The following is a 14,190-nucleotide window of genomic DNA, read 5'->3' as shown; positions in this document are numbered from 1 at the left end:
CCCACAGTGCCAGCAATGCCCCCATAGTATTTCCCAGCAGCAGCACACTCACCATTGACGCTGCTTCTGGGGAGAGGACAGTCCAGTGTCCCCCTGCCGTGTAGCTGCTGCCGCCGCTGCTTCTCTCAGGGAAGGAGAGTACAGCACACTGCGTATCTCTCCTTCCCTTCACTGTGACTGGGCTGCCCGCCAATCAAAGTTCGCGGGCCGGCTCTTGATTGGCTGCCGGCCCGCAAGCTCTGATTGATTGGCAGACGGGCGGCCAGTCACAGGGAAGCAGACTGAGGGGTAGGAGAGATGCGCAATGCACTCTCCTCCCCTCCAGCAACCTGTCTGACTGCCGTGGCCGCCATTACAGGCCGGGGCCGCCGTGTACCCCCAGGGGTACGCGTACCACAGGTTGGGAACCACTGCTGTAAACTGTTATAACCATCACCTAGGATGCAATCAAAAGTATGATCGTTTATTTACATCATAGTGTTCACTCTAGGATTTTTATTAGGGCAGGGTGCTGACCCCCGGGCAGGGCACTATTTTTAATCGGGAGAGCACATTTCATATTAGAAATTTACATTAGAGACAACAATAACAAAAAAAAAATTGCACACTGCACTAAGATTACGCACATTTAACATGGTAATACTCTATGCCACGCCCATTACACATGATGGCACACACCGAACGATCTCAGCGGCATGTCAGTGTGGCGGGGGGCAGTGTAATGGCGCACAGTGACACACACTTATTAATACCTTCCTATTATTTTGATAGTTTTTATGGGTAAACCTCACAAGAACTGCAGTTCAGCTTCACCTATCATAATCAGCTAGGGGCGGGGCCATGCAGCAGCCAATACGCCACATAGGAATGGCCAAGGTAGGCATACCTCCCTGTGGGGTTGGGGTGCTTTGAGCTCTGATGATTATTCTGGTGGCCACAATGTACAAGTGTCATATAAAAATCTTGTGCATCCTAGTCGCAGGTGCGTTCTTTGCATAACAATATGCAGACAATAGCAGTGTTGCACATGACCTGGAGACTCATTTATGCCAAGCATCTTGCCCTGCATGGTGTTCCACGGCTGGGTGTAGTGTTCCCGCTATGCTGTTTTAGCAGGACCTTGTCTGATTTTTAAAAAGCAAAAATTAGCTATGCCCCTTTAGCGTCACCGCACTCTCCCTTGCTGATGCCGTGTGAATAGATGCCGTGCGCACATGCATGGCATCTACATTAATGGGAGACCTTGGAAGAAGCCCAGCACCTGCGTACCTGCAGGGCACGCTCCCATCAGTGATACTAATGGCTGGAGCACACCCCAGTAGTGATTCAGATCAGGCTGGACTGCCCCCAATAGTGAGTTCAGCAGGGTTGAACCCCCTTCACCTTTACACAATGCAGTTCTGCCCACAGGCCCTTCTCCCTGTCTGCCCAGCATAACATCGGGAACACACAAGTACTTTATCTCTCTCCATAGACTGATACATCTCATGCTTAGCTTTCCGATTCCTTACGGACACTTAAGATGTGTAACCTCTCAAGCTACTTCTGGCACAGCCCTTCCCAATCACTTGAACAACACCTAGACCTTGGCAGCATGTGAAAAATGGAAGGGGGAGAACAAGGGAACATGGAATATTTGTTGCGCTTAGTTTCAGCTATGGAAGGCAACAGGAAACATTTGTATTTACATCTGTGAAAGTGTATGTAATAATTCTGCCCATGTCTGAACCTGCATAGGGAATGACTCCATCCGCTTCCCACCTACACCTGCAAATCTCAGCTTCATCAGTTCATCGATGCCTTTATGTGCCACAGCCTACAGCAGTGGTTCCCAAACTTTTTTGAATTACGGCACCTTAGAGCATGGGTCTTCAAACTGCAGCCCTCCAGATGTTGTGAAACTACAAATCCCAGCATGCCTCGCCACAGTTTTAACACTCCCTTATAGCAAAACTATGGCAAGGCATGCTGGGATTTGTAGTTTCACAACATCTGGAGGGCCGCAGTTTGAAGACCCATGCCTTAGAGCAGGGCTGGGCAGCACCGGCCCTCCAGATGTTATTGAACTACACATCCCAGGATGCTTTGCATTATTTTTGCTATGTGGCCATGCTGAAACTGATGCAAGGCATGCTGGGATGTGTAGTTCATCAACATCTGGAGGGCCGGGGTTGCCCAGCCCTGCCTTAGAATTTCTTTCACGGCACCCCTAAGACAATAGTTTTGGAGAAAAAAAAAAAAAGTAATTTGTTTTTATAGGTCTTCCATAGGGTCAGTTATATGGTGAAGGACAGAGTTTGCTTCTGTTTGTCTAAATGTTGGATGATGGGAAGCAACAAGCACTAGTTTTGTGTATTACATTAGCCACAAACAATTTGAATTGTTCCTGGATCGTCATTCCAAGGCACCCCTGCAAATGTCCCAAGGCGCCACGGCACACAGTTTGGTAACCACTGGCCTACAGGAAGGACTCTGACAATGCTGTTTGCCCTCTGATATCCTGCTGCTAGGAATGGATGTCACCCTTTCTAGCAGAGTCCACCTCTTCTCATGTTGTTGGACTCTGCAACAGTATCCATTTCATCTGTTTAATGCCTTATTACTGTACTCACATTTACCGTATATACTCGAGTAGAAGTCGACCCGAATATAAGCCGAGGCACCTAATTTTACAACAAAAAAACTGGGTAAACTTATTGACTCAAGTGGAACCCTCATTCGAGTATAAGCCGAGGGGGGCATTTTTAGCATAAAAAATGTTCTGAAAAAGTAGGCTTATACTCGAGTATATATGGTATGCTGCCTGGTACGCTATTTACAATTCTGCTTTGCTCAAATATGCAGTTTGCTACATATTAATCTGTAACTTGGATTTCTTTGTAAGATTTTGTTGCATCTATGTTACCCACCAATGTCTCCCCATAATGCCAATTCACAATCTCCACTTCATCTGTACCTTACTGTTCTATAACTTCTCAAAATGTAACCTAAGCAGTGTGTATAGATCTTTCCATACAGGGGATATCATACAACCACACATCAGTTTTCCTTGTATATTTATTTTATGGCTCATCTCCCAAAGTGTAGTCTCTGTAGCCTGCCCAACATGGCTGCCTCACCTTATACCCTTGCGGATGGGATGGTACTTGTGAGGGGGTATATACAAACCATGGAGGTGATTTCTGAATTATCTGCACCATGCTTATTGTGTGCTTTAGATCACTTTTAATTTGTTTTTGCTCTTTATTTTTGCGTGGCGTGTCTATTGCTGAATTACTTAAGGAGCTTTACAGACATTAAATATTCTTTATTACTTGCTTTGTTTTTAAAGTCCTAAAAAAAAAAGAGTGCTATATAAATCCAATTATTGTGTAATATGAGAAGTAAAATTAGGTCATCGTGTTGGTACGCACACCCCAGGTTTATATGCACTCACCCAAACGATGATGCTCTACTGGCGATATGGTATCTGAAGACAATGGGACAGGCAGAAGATAAAGGCTGGGGGCAACTGATCAGACACATGCACACAGACTCACTTGGTATACATAAATAGGTCTGAGCAAACGGCACAAGTACTAGAAAAAACCTCACAAAAATTCAAACATATAAATAAGACACCGCACTTCTATGACTATAGTAGTTTAACTCCAGATTTACGAAAACAGATTATTCACAAATTCCTGTGAGGTAAACCTTTAAACTGCCCAAACCAGAAGGGAGGAAATAGGTGTGTTAAGTGCACTAAACTTCATGGCCACCTTAATGCAGCAAATACACATTTAGCGAGCCGGTACTAGATACCCCAAACTGAAATGCACATTGAGTCTAGACATGTACAATGGGTTTCAGGTTTCATGATAGATCATCAGCATTGATCTTGTCTACACAGGAAACAGAAGAGTTAATGAAGACTTATGAAAAATCCATACTGCGGGGACAAATCAGGAATCCGCTCTGTAACGCAAATCACATTGTTTCTGTGAGCTTATTTTGCATCTCAGATTTGCATAGTGCAGACAAGGAACAGACATTTATAATGAAATGTTCCAAACAGAGAGGTAGATAAAAAGTAAGACAATCCGGTAGCCCCTCAAACCACATAACAGTTCACCTGTAATTTATGTAGTATCTATATATTAAGGGCTTTGTATGGAATATTAACCATTTTAGTGCCAAGTGAATTTAACAAAAGTGGTGTGAAAATTGCCAAGCAAAGATTTTTATTTATCATAATGACCTGTAATGTTTACTGTAAAGAGGAAATATAATCTTTTTACACAACATTTTATATTTGAATTTATATAACAAATGTAAGCAACGCTAGCATTTAACAGATAGTTTGCACATCTCTAACAGATGTTGGCATTAAAAGGGTTAAATCATTTACATCAGGCCCTTACTCAATTGAGCCAATAATGTATATTTTGTACTGTAGACACATAGAGAGGTTCCTGGATGGAATCACATCAGTCACTCTAAAGCTACATTTTCTTAGGATACAACACAGGGTCACCCCTCAAGAATAAGAGCTAAAAGATTGCCTCTATGTAATGTGAACATTCTCCATTTTACCTGTTGGCACTATAAAAAGTTACAAAAACAATGAAAAAATAAATAAAACAACGTCCAGAATGTGACAAAAGTACATATGCAGCCAACACAGAACGATAGAAGCTTGTCAGATGAACACAACAGGAATACATATCTCAGATACTGTAGACTAAACCAACAACAAACAGCCAATGTCTGCCAAATCATCAAAAGAATGGGCAAAGCACATGTACCCTCCTCCAACAGAAACTACAAACCAACACCACAGGAATGCGAAAACATCCCAAGGCACATGTAGCTCAGAAACACTACCAAAATGAGTCAACACCCCGACACTACAAACCAACAGTGAACATCACCACCATATGTGTGAGAAAGAACCAAAAGTGTCACACGCACACAATAAATGGTCCACAGGGACATAATAAAACAAAGGAATCTGGGTGGTGTAAAAATCCACAACACAACGCCACTGCTATCCCTTCAACTTTCTCACTTGTCCACAAACCAATATGTAACCAGAGCCACCACACAGGACCTGTCAGGGTTAATCTATATCAACATAACCAGAATATGTACAAAGACATTCCTAAACCTAGTATATTTATGTGCACATTGAAAGATGAGATATTATCCATTCCCTGTTATGAGGGTTTTTCACCCAGGTGTCTGACGGTATCATTATACAGTTCCAGCACGTATTACCCAAACAGCAGACATCGCAGAGAACAATCCTTTTGTATTTCAGCAAAATACACAAGTGATATGTAGTCAGTAGCAACCATTACATCTTTGCTCAAATGAAGGTAAATATCCAATACGGACATCTCATATTCTGCAGGATGTGTGCACTGTTTGCTTAAAGCAATTGCATAAACCCGAACTAATTCTTACTTTTTCTTGGCTTTTGCTGCTATAATGTGCCAATCACCAAAACACACTGAAGGCAGACATTTGGTGACTACTACAATAACATATGCTCAGTCGATCAGCTTGGATTTTTTTTTATTGAAAGATGTATATTTACATAATAAAAAAAAAATCCAGACATAAAACATCACAATGCCGTACACAGCATCGCAACTCCCCCAAAACACAATTTACACTTTAAGGCATATACCAGTCATACTGCCTGTTATAGCATAATATAGTGCAGGCCCTATATTATAGGGCATGTAGTGTACAATGTGGACTTTCAAAACTACAATAAAAAGTCACTGGGAACTAGTGAACTCACTGAGGTGTGAGGCACAGTGTATCCTGCCTCAATGTTACTAGTTTCCACATAAAATGATAGTTGATCTTTTATTTGAATGTAGCCTAACTCCACAAACATACCTACATTGTGTGCAAGCAACAGGTACACTTAAAGTTGTGAAGACGTTAATTAGATAATTAAAGGAAATTAAGTCGTTTAAAGCTGTCCAAATGGGTCTTCAGCTTACATACAGTTGGCATAAAGCGGTCTGTCAGGTTACTAACATATTAAGTGGGTCTACAAGAAATGAAAAGTTGTAATTAAACATTTTATAGAAAAATCAATGCAGATTGTAATAGAATGATAAGCACAGAAACCAGTTATTCAACATGAATATATAATCATATTTATTCAGTGTGCTTTTACTTAGAAAAATATAACTGGTTTCCTGCAATATTTTTCACCAACAAGTCATCACTTCTAGTTAATGCAAACAGATTTGCAAGAGACTGAGAATTCACTTTCCTCTTGGTTGGTTAAGTCACAATTACTCACTTTACCTGGGCAAATCAGCATGTGACAGATTAATGAGTCACAATGCAGCCAGAGAGGATGTGTAAAACATAGATAACTAAGAAAAGAAATAGAATGAAAAACACGAGTATACCCTATAAAAACAAACTAAAAACACACAAGACAGAAATACTCAAAAGCATTAAGTATTGTTCTAATTATGCATTTTACAGATACAAGTCAAAAGTACAACTTTAGCCAATACACAGTCTCCATACATTCAGTGCACCAGACACCACAACTTATTAAAACCAATTCCGCATTTATAGTGGAAATATGAAACTTTAACCACCACCAGCTATTGCTAACCCCTTCCTGAATTATGGAGGAGGGGCGCTAAGAAATGGACTCTCAAAATTCAGGTAAGGGGTCATCAACTGTGTTTTTAAGTACAAAAATGGGTCTGAACCAGTCTTTCCAATGACCACCACGTTTAGGAATGTTATTCTTTCCACCTAGTTAACATTTATGAAAAACACAAGTAATGGCGACGTCTTGCTCATTTAAACGTAGTGTCCAAGGCATATTGACCTGCGTTTTTAAACACAAAAAACACACAACTAAGGAAATAAGATAAGGTATTAGTGTACTTGCATAAATTAAAGACACTTAGCACATAAATGATTAGTTACAGGTAAAAACACTGAAAAGATAAAGGAACAGAGAGATGCTTATTTGTTTAGTCAATAGAATGTGAAGTAAGAATACAAACTACACTATTCGAGCACCTTCTGCAAATATAGCAAATGGTCAGCTCATCTACTTAGGAAACCAGATTTAAGGTAACTTTCCTAGAGCAGCCCAAATTGGAAAGAGTAACCAATTGTTATCTTAACCTTAACCACACCCTGTTCTCATCAGATACCCAAAAGGATAAAGCCCACAAAGATTGGAGATAGGAAAAGGCTTTTGCCAGAAAAGCAATAAATCCTTGTTAGCAAAACACACAAGAGGTAAAATAGCCTGGAGGAATCAGACTTTACAATGCTACAGATAACACTTATCAATCATTTAAAAGGACTCATTCAACAAGTACCTGGCAATGCATAATTCTGTAGAGAAATCTCAAGTACAATGAGCCCGTTGTTCAAACACATCCAAGAGAAAGAACTATATAACCGTGGCAGATGAGTGAGCACTCACACTAACTTACTACCATATTAGTCTATGTTATTGGGAGTAATGGCCTGTGTGTCTGGCAAAGACTCTGCACCTGGCTTATCCCCTCATCACCTGTACTCCACAGACATGGCCAGCACAGCATCCTATGTTAGGCGCTAGAGCATGTAACACAAAGCTCTGATCAGTCCTGCACCGCACATACATGTTCCCTGCACACCATAACCCAGGTGTATGCGGCGCTACACCCCTGCACGGCTGGCACTGGCCGCTCTCCCCGGTATCAGAAAGCGGGTGAGGCCTGCATAGCACTAGCATGGACCATGGAGGAGAGAGACCACCGTAACGATGATAGAACAACCTGTGGCTCCCCGGCTGCTGGGACTTGCAGTTCCCCTGCAGCCGGGTATTAGAGCTGCAACGCCGGCAGTAGGCAGAGCGGGATCAGGGAGTGACCCGGGAGCGGCAGCCACAGGTGTCGGTAAAGCAGCAGCAGCCCCCCTCCCTTCCCCCCTGTACCCAGTAATGCAGCACACAGCCAGCACCGAGCAACACCCCCCTTCCCCGGGCAGCAGAGGGTGCCGGCGCCGTGTGCCCCCATTAGGGACGCGGAGCACGTAGCGAGCAGCCCCCGGCACCCAGCGCCCGCTGTACACATCCCCCCAGCTCACCTTCCAGTCCTCGGACACCCGCCTGCAGCAGCAGCAGCATCGCCAGCACCGGCAGCAGCATCTCTGGGGGAGCCGCTGGCACAACACCCGGCAGCATTCCAGCAGGAGCAGCGGCTCGCCCGGGTTACACGGAGCACCCGCTCTCGCGTGTCCGCCTGCAGTTGCCCCCGTGTATCTGGATCACTGTTACCCTCCAGCCAGGGCTCCAACGGGTGGGTATATCCGAGTCGTGTTGCCCCAAGCGGGTTTAGCTCAGTCCGATGTCTCCGCCCGACTGTCCACAGCGGGTGTAAGCGAGATTCTTTGTTCCTCCTCCTCCCAGCGGGTGTATCGGGCAGGCTATAGCTCCCCTGGGGTACACTCGTGTCACTTTGTTCCCCCCCGCGGGTGTTTCCAGTCTCTCGGGCCCCCCCGCGGGTGTACTCGGGTCACTCCCGACCGCACACTGGCGAATCCCGCACTGCAGCCGCAGCTCAGTCTGGGGGAAGGGGCGCGTCAATCACGGCGTAGGCCCCGCCCACATGCCCGCTCGGCAGCAGCAGCCGCTCTCTCCTATTGCTGCCAGCGCGCTACAGGCGGAGGCTGCTTCTCCCAGCCGTGCGCGGGACACGTGGGGGCAGAGCAGGGGGGCGTGGCCTGGCAAAAAAGATGAATTGAGTTGGGCGGACTGTGGTGCACTGTAACCCCGCCCCTTGTTTCTATTGGTTGCTCTCTCTGTTGCCATAGTAATAGTATAGTAGATGTCAATCAAGACACCATATTCGATGCGGCTAGCGACCTCTTGTGGCGATGATAGCGGCAGGCCGTCAGCAAACAAAATAAAGTGAGAGAGAAAGAAATAGGAAGGGATGCTGCGAAGTGTGCGAGGCAGCATTACTTGCCATCTACATATTTTGCTGCTGTATCTACTTCCCTACGGCTCCTGTAGTGTGTTTCCTCTGGACCTGCTGCGCTGCCATCAGGGCTCTGGTTAGTCGCTGCACGTTGCTGTGTGCCGTTGTGTTATGTTTAAGCTTGAAAACAAATGTAAAAACTGCAGTAAACCACAAAGACAAACTAAACAGACACGGTACGCATATGCGTGGTGCAACCAGGGCTGGTGTAAGGTCTCTTGGCACCCTAGGCAAAACTTTAGTCTACTACCCCCTGGCAACCCCACACTGCCACCAATACCCACTTTCCAACCCCTTAAGTGAAGGTTGTTGAGGTGGCATCCTAGACATTCCTCTGTCACCACTTGCATTAAGTACAACAAAGATGTCGTCCTTGTAGACATCTGTACTTTTGTGATAGGCAGACTCTGTGGCGCCCCCCCAGATCCCAATGCCCTAGGCAGCTGCCTAAAGCTGCCTAATGGTAGAGCCCGCCCTGGGTGCAACATATTGTCTGGTTGTCTGGAAGACTACACACAGGGCCTGCTTCCTCCCCCTGCCTGCCCCCTTCTCTCCTCTCACTATAGGATGCTTCAGCGAGTTGCACTGGAGTATATTCGCGCAAAACCCTACCATCAGCCAGGGGACTGAATCCGGCCCACAACAAATGGGTTTGGGGGAGCAGTAACAGCCCAGAAAATTGGTCAATTTATACATTGGATACTGTATGGAATACTATAGTATAGGCTCTTTCAAACATTTAAATAAGATAAGTGGTCAGGAAAAGGTTAAACACAGTTGGAGCCCCACTCATTCACTGCCAGCGCTCACCAGAATGTCCCCACTGGCGAGCGCTGGCAGAGAGGGACTCCATTAGACCGGGACGCGCAAGCGTCTCACACGCATGCGCGTCCCAGTCGGTGGCTGGGCGGTGGGACCCTGCCCGTCTCTGCTTCAAGGAGATAGGCGGGGGTGGCGGCGACCGTTGTGGAGGCTGCGGGGACCGATGGGGAGCTCCATCGGAACGGGGCGAGCGAGCATCTCGTGCATGTGCGCCTCCTTCCGACGACTGGCGGGGGCGGCAGCGACCGGCGTCGAGGCTGCGGGGGCCGATGGGGAGCTCCATCGGAAAGGGGCGAGTGAGCGTCTCATGCATGTGCACCTCCTTCCGATGGCTGGTCGGGGCTGTCGATTTTGTCGCCAGCCCCCGCAAGCATGAGAGGGGCTTCATCTGTATAATAAATAAATACACAACATAATAGAACCAGTACTGCACTTTCTAAGCTCACAATCTCCCACATCATAGTACAACATAAATAATCAAAGATACAGATATATAGGAACCTTCCCATATAAAATGGTTCTGATGTTTATCATGCATTGTAGACTTGACGGCAGCCATCTGCAAGAATGTGTAAGTATCATTTGTAGATAAATACATATAACAAATGTAGATAAATTCTTTATAACAAAACAAAAACACAAAGCCGAACCCACATAGCCAAAGCATACAGGGGTGTACACACGCTTCCATTTTCACAGGTTTTCCATTCTATTTTGCTTATAGAAGCAAAATCAAAGCAAAATCGAATGGTTTATAAGATGCTTTCGATCTGCATTCGATTCGATGCAGGCTCCCATTTTCTCTATATCGGAAAGAAAAATAGACTGTGCAGGCAAGGAAATATCGAATTCAATCCAGTAAATCAAATGTGTACATCTTGAATGCACATCAAAATCGATATCTAATGCTAAAGTGCAGATCGAATGTGAAATCTAATGGAAATCAAAGGCCAAATCGAAAGGAAGTGGAATTGGTGAAATCAGTAAAATCGATGCGTGTGTACAAGATCTGCAAAGGCAGACACCCATTTATAGAAACACTGAGAACGCTGTGATAGAACCTGGATAGAAGAGGTCTCACCCAATAAGTTATGGGACAAGAGGCTGATTCAGACCTGATCGCACAGCTGCGAATTCGCACAGTAGGTTGATTAACGATACACTAGGCATGCGCACGGCCTGTAGTTTGCATGCATAAGGCCATCCAGCAATGAAGTACTGCAACTTTATCTATACGCACATCGTTCGCAAGGTGACTGACAAAAAGCAGGCATCCAGGGGTGGAAAGCGTTTTAGGGGAGTGTGCGTGACATCCGCTCCAGCCCACATATGCCTCTATCCATGGCACTGCTGAGTAAGTTCAGGGCTACACACGCCTGTGATCAGTTGTGGCCAGTGTAAGAATGATATGACGGTGAGCCTGTTAGTTTTGGTTTTGGGCATATTCGCACTGCTGTACGCACCCATTCACATTGATTCGCAAGGTGGGATTTCACTCCAGCTGGGTGGGGGCTTAATTGAACGCTGGTCGCTGCAAATTCATGGTGAAGGAAATCTGTAAATTATGGCATTTCACACAACACACAACAGCAGCACCTTTTTTGGACCACTTAACTTAGGGCCCGATTCAGAGACCTGTTCACTGGGATGCGTAAAGTCGCTGCCTAGCAAGCAGGTAAACGCCGCTCTGCCGAACGCAAACCCCCCTCGCCGACCGAATCCCCACGCTACACTGCGAGCCGATGCGTACACTTATAGTGTGTGCACACAATGAGATTTTGCTTGCGATTCGATCTTGCTTCGATTGGGATCATATTGGGATTGATTCGAATGGTACGCAAAATGCATTTGATTTGACTATATAGTACGGTTCTGCACTATGTGGTCTTGCCTGCCAAGACTAATTTTATATTTTATTTACATTGGGATCAAATCTGTATCGAATATAGAAAAACCATTCAATTTTCTATTCGATTTTGCTTCTATAAGCAAAATCTAATAGAAAAATAGTGCATATCTCACGGTGTGTACCCTCTATTACACCTCCACTCACATGCTCCTGCACAGAGAAAAAAATCATCCCATGGCTACTCACCATCTGTTCGTAATGAAAAGTAAGCCTGGATTTACTTTTCATCTGGACGCTTTCCGCCAAATTGGAGGTGAGCGCTGATGTCATGTGACATCATCCACCCACCCTGAGCCTGCATTTGCTGGGGTTCGCCCAGCTTTTCTACGGGCACACCCACCATTTTTGTGGGAACGCGCATGAAACGCTGGGTAGACTGTCACTCAGGCTGCGAGCACCTCATTGAAGAGCCAGGGCCTACACATGCACATTGGTGACAATACATAATCGCATATCACCACCATTGGGACGGGGCTGAATTCGGACCTGTACAAACAGGTCTGGGTCGGCCCTTTAGTTATAATTTATACATTTAAAAGTATAGCGCTAGAGTGCTAACCAGGATCTGCAAAACAGGGCTCGTCCCATGCATGCCATTGCACTCAAGTTCTAAATGGCCACTAATGTGTCAGTTTGAACAAGAACACTTCGCAGGGAGCCGCAAGTACTGAGATCCATCTTCTGGCTGGGTAGTCACCGTTTCAGGGTTCTTATTCCCTGTCTACCTTGTACTCCTTTGCCTGCTGCTGCTTTCTAGGTGTACTGCAGGAGATGCTGGATGTGGCTCTCAGCCTCCATAGCAGAGGTAGAAAAGCACTAGCAGCCCATACACGCTGCTTTGTGGGCGTGCTTTCCGTGCTGTACTAGCACGGATCACATTGCATTGCATTGCATGTGCATTCGTTGTGCATGCAATGCGATGCAATTTGATGAAACCTAAAGCAGCCCATACACGCTGCTATAAGGGCTGACCCGATGTGTGCTTTGAGGTGCGCGCTCCCGCGCACCTCATCGCACAGTACAAAACGTATGTGCTTGCACATACTTTTTGTACCTAGTTCTCATCAAATCGCATCGCATTGCATGCACAACGTGTGCACATACAATGCAATGCAATTTGATCCGTGCTAGTACAGCACGGAACGCACGCTCACAAAGCAGCGTGTATGGGCAGCATATGTACAAAAAGTATGTGCTTGCACATACTTTTTGTACTTAGGTTTCATCAAATTGCATCGCATTGCATGCACAATGGATGCACATGCAATGCAATGCAATGTGATCCGTGCTAGTACAGCACGCCCACAGAGCAGCGTGTATGGGCTGCTTAAGACCTGCCCGTGGCCTCCATCTTGCAATCTGCTCGTAACATCCATAGCTTGTTTCCCGGAAAAGTGGGCGTGGCTTTGTAAAATGGGCATGACCTCTTCAGAAAAATGGGCATGGCCTCTAATACAGACATGTATTGAAGTCCCTATTGTTACATTTAATAACACATTTCCCCTACTGACAACTCCTACACAGAGATACCTCATACATCCTCCCCTCACCTTGACACCAGTGAAAACAACTTCACAGCAACCTCCCGCACCCCCTCACATGCATATCTGCCCCAATCACTGACCGTCCACACACACAAATCCCTCCCCTCCACACTGGCCTCACCATTTCCTCACCTGACAGCACAGACGACTCTGCCCTGGGACTGATACACAGTAGCAGCCGGCTTATGTCTCCTCTGAGGCTCAGTTTGGGAGGAAGCACTGCAGCAGCATCCTAAGCTGTTGGCTGCACAGTGCTCCTCTGTCCTCTTCTCTCCCGCGGCCCAGTTTAAATATTTCTCAAAGGGAGCTGTGGGGCGGGCAGCAACTCGCAGTGCTGGAGACGCACTGTGCATGCCCTGTGACCTTTCTGGCGCCCAGAGCTCACGCTCCACTGAAACCACCCTCTCTACAGTGTGCACACTCAGTTGGGAGGCTGCGGAGGCTTTCAAAGTCACCTGGATTCCGGGAGATTCCCAGAATCCGGGAGACTGCAAAAACGTCCTGGAGGGTTGTCACTAATTCACGGAGAATCCAGGAAATCCTGGAGAGGTGGCAACCCTAGCTGCTGGAGTTGCTGAGGGGACACATTTTGCTGGAGTTTTAAAGCTGATACTGCCACCTACGGCCTTGCCTATGTGCTGCCTCATGGACTCCATTGTGTACTCCAATGTGTACTTTCGCTTCACCATATGCCATGCCTGTATACTATACCCTCATGTGGTGCAGGATGTGCTTCACTTAACTCTATAGATACAGGGTATATCATACACTACGCATGTATTAGTTATTAGCCTCACCTGAAATGCTTGTGGATGGGATGCAAATTTACATGGATATGATGTTTATGCTGGGACCCTACAGTACTCCTAGCCTTAGGTTACTGCAATCATCCCATTTTGTGTCATCT

The 14,190-nt window shown here is 45.8% G+C and overlaps 1 protein-coding gene across 1 annotated transcript in view; it reads right to left on the bottom strand.

Annotated features, from left to right (window-relative positions):
* The window catches only part of EPHB3 (EPH receptor B3), a 35,740-nt gene extending 27,083 nt beyond the window's left edge, over positions 1 to 8,657 (bottom strand). Inside the window, exon 1 of the mRNA XM_083177384.1 lies at positions 8,116 to 8,657. Within this exon, the coding sequence (XP_083033510.1) occupies positions 8,116 to 8,212 (97 nt within the window). The 5' untranslated portion in view covers positions 8,213 to 8,657. The remainder of the gene's footprint in view (positions 1 to 8,115) is intronic.
* Positions 8,658 to 14,190: the final 5,533 nt, after the last annotated feature.

This window comes from Crinia signifera, chromosome 3 (assembly GCF_055691185.1).
Source record: "Crinia signifera chromosome 3, ASM5569118v1, whole genome shotgun sequence".
NCBI classification, from domain to species: Eukaryota; Metazoa; Chordata; class Amphibia; order Anura; family Myobatrachidae; genus Crinia; species Crinia signifera.
The sequence above is the reverse complement of the archived record's forward strand: the minus strand, read 5'-3'. Positions and strand labels throughout refer to the sequence as shown.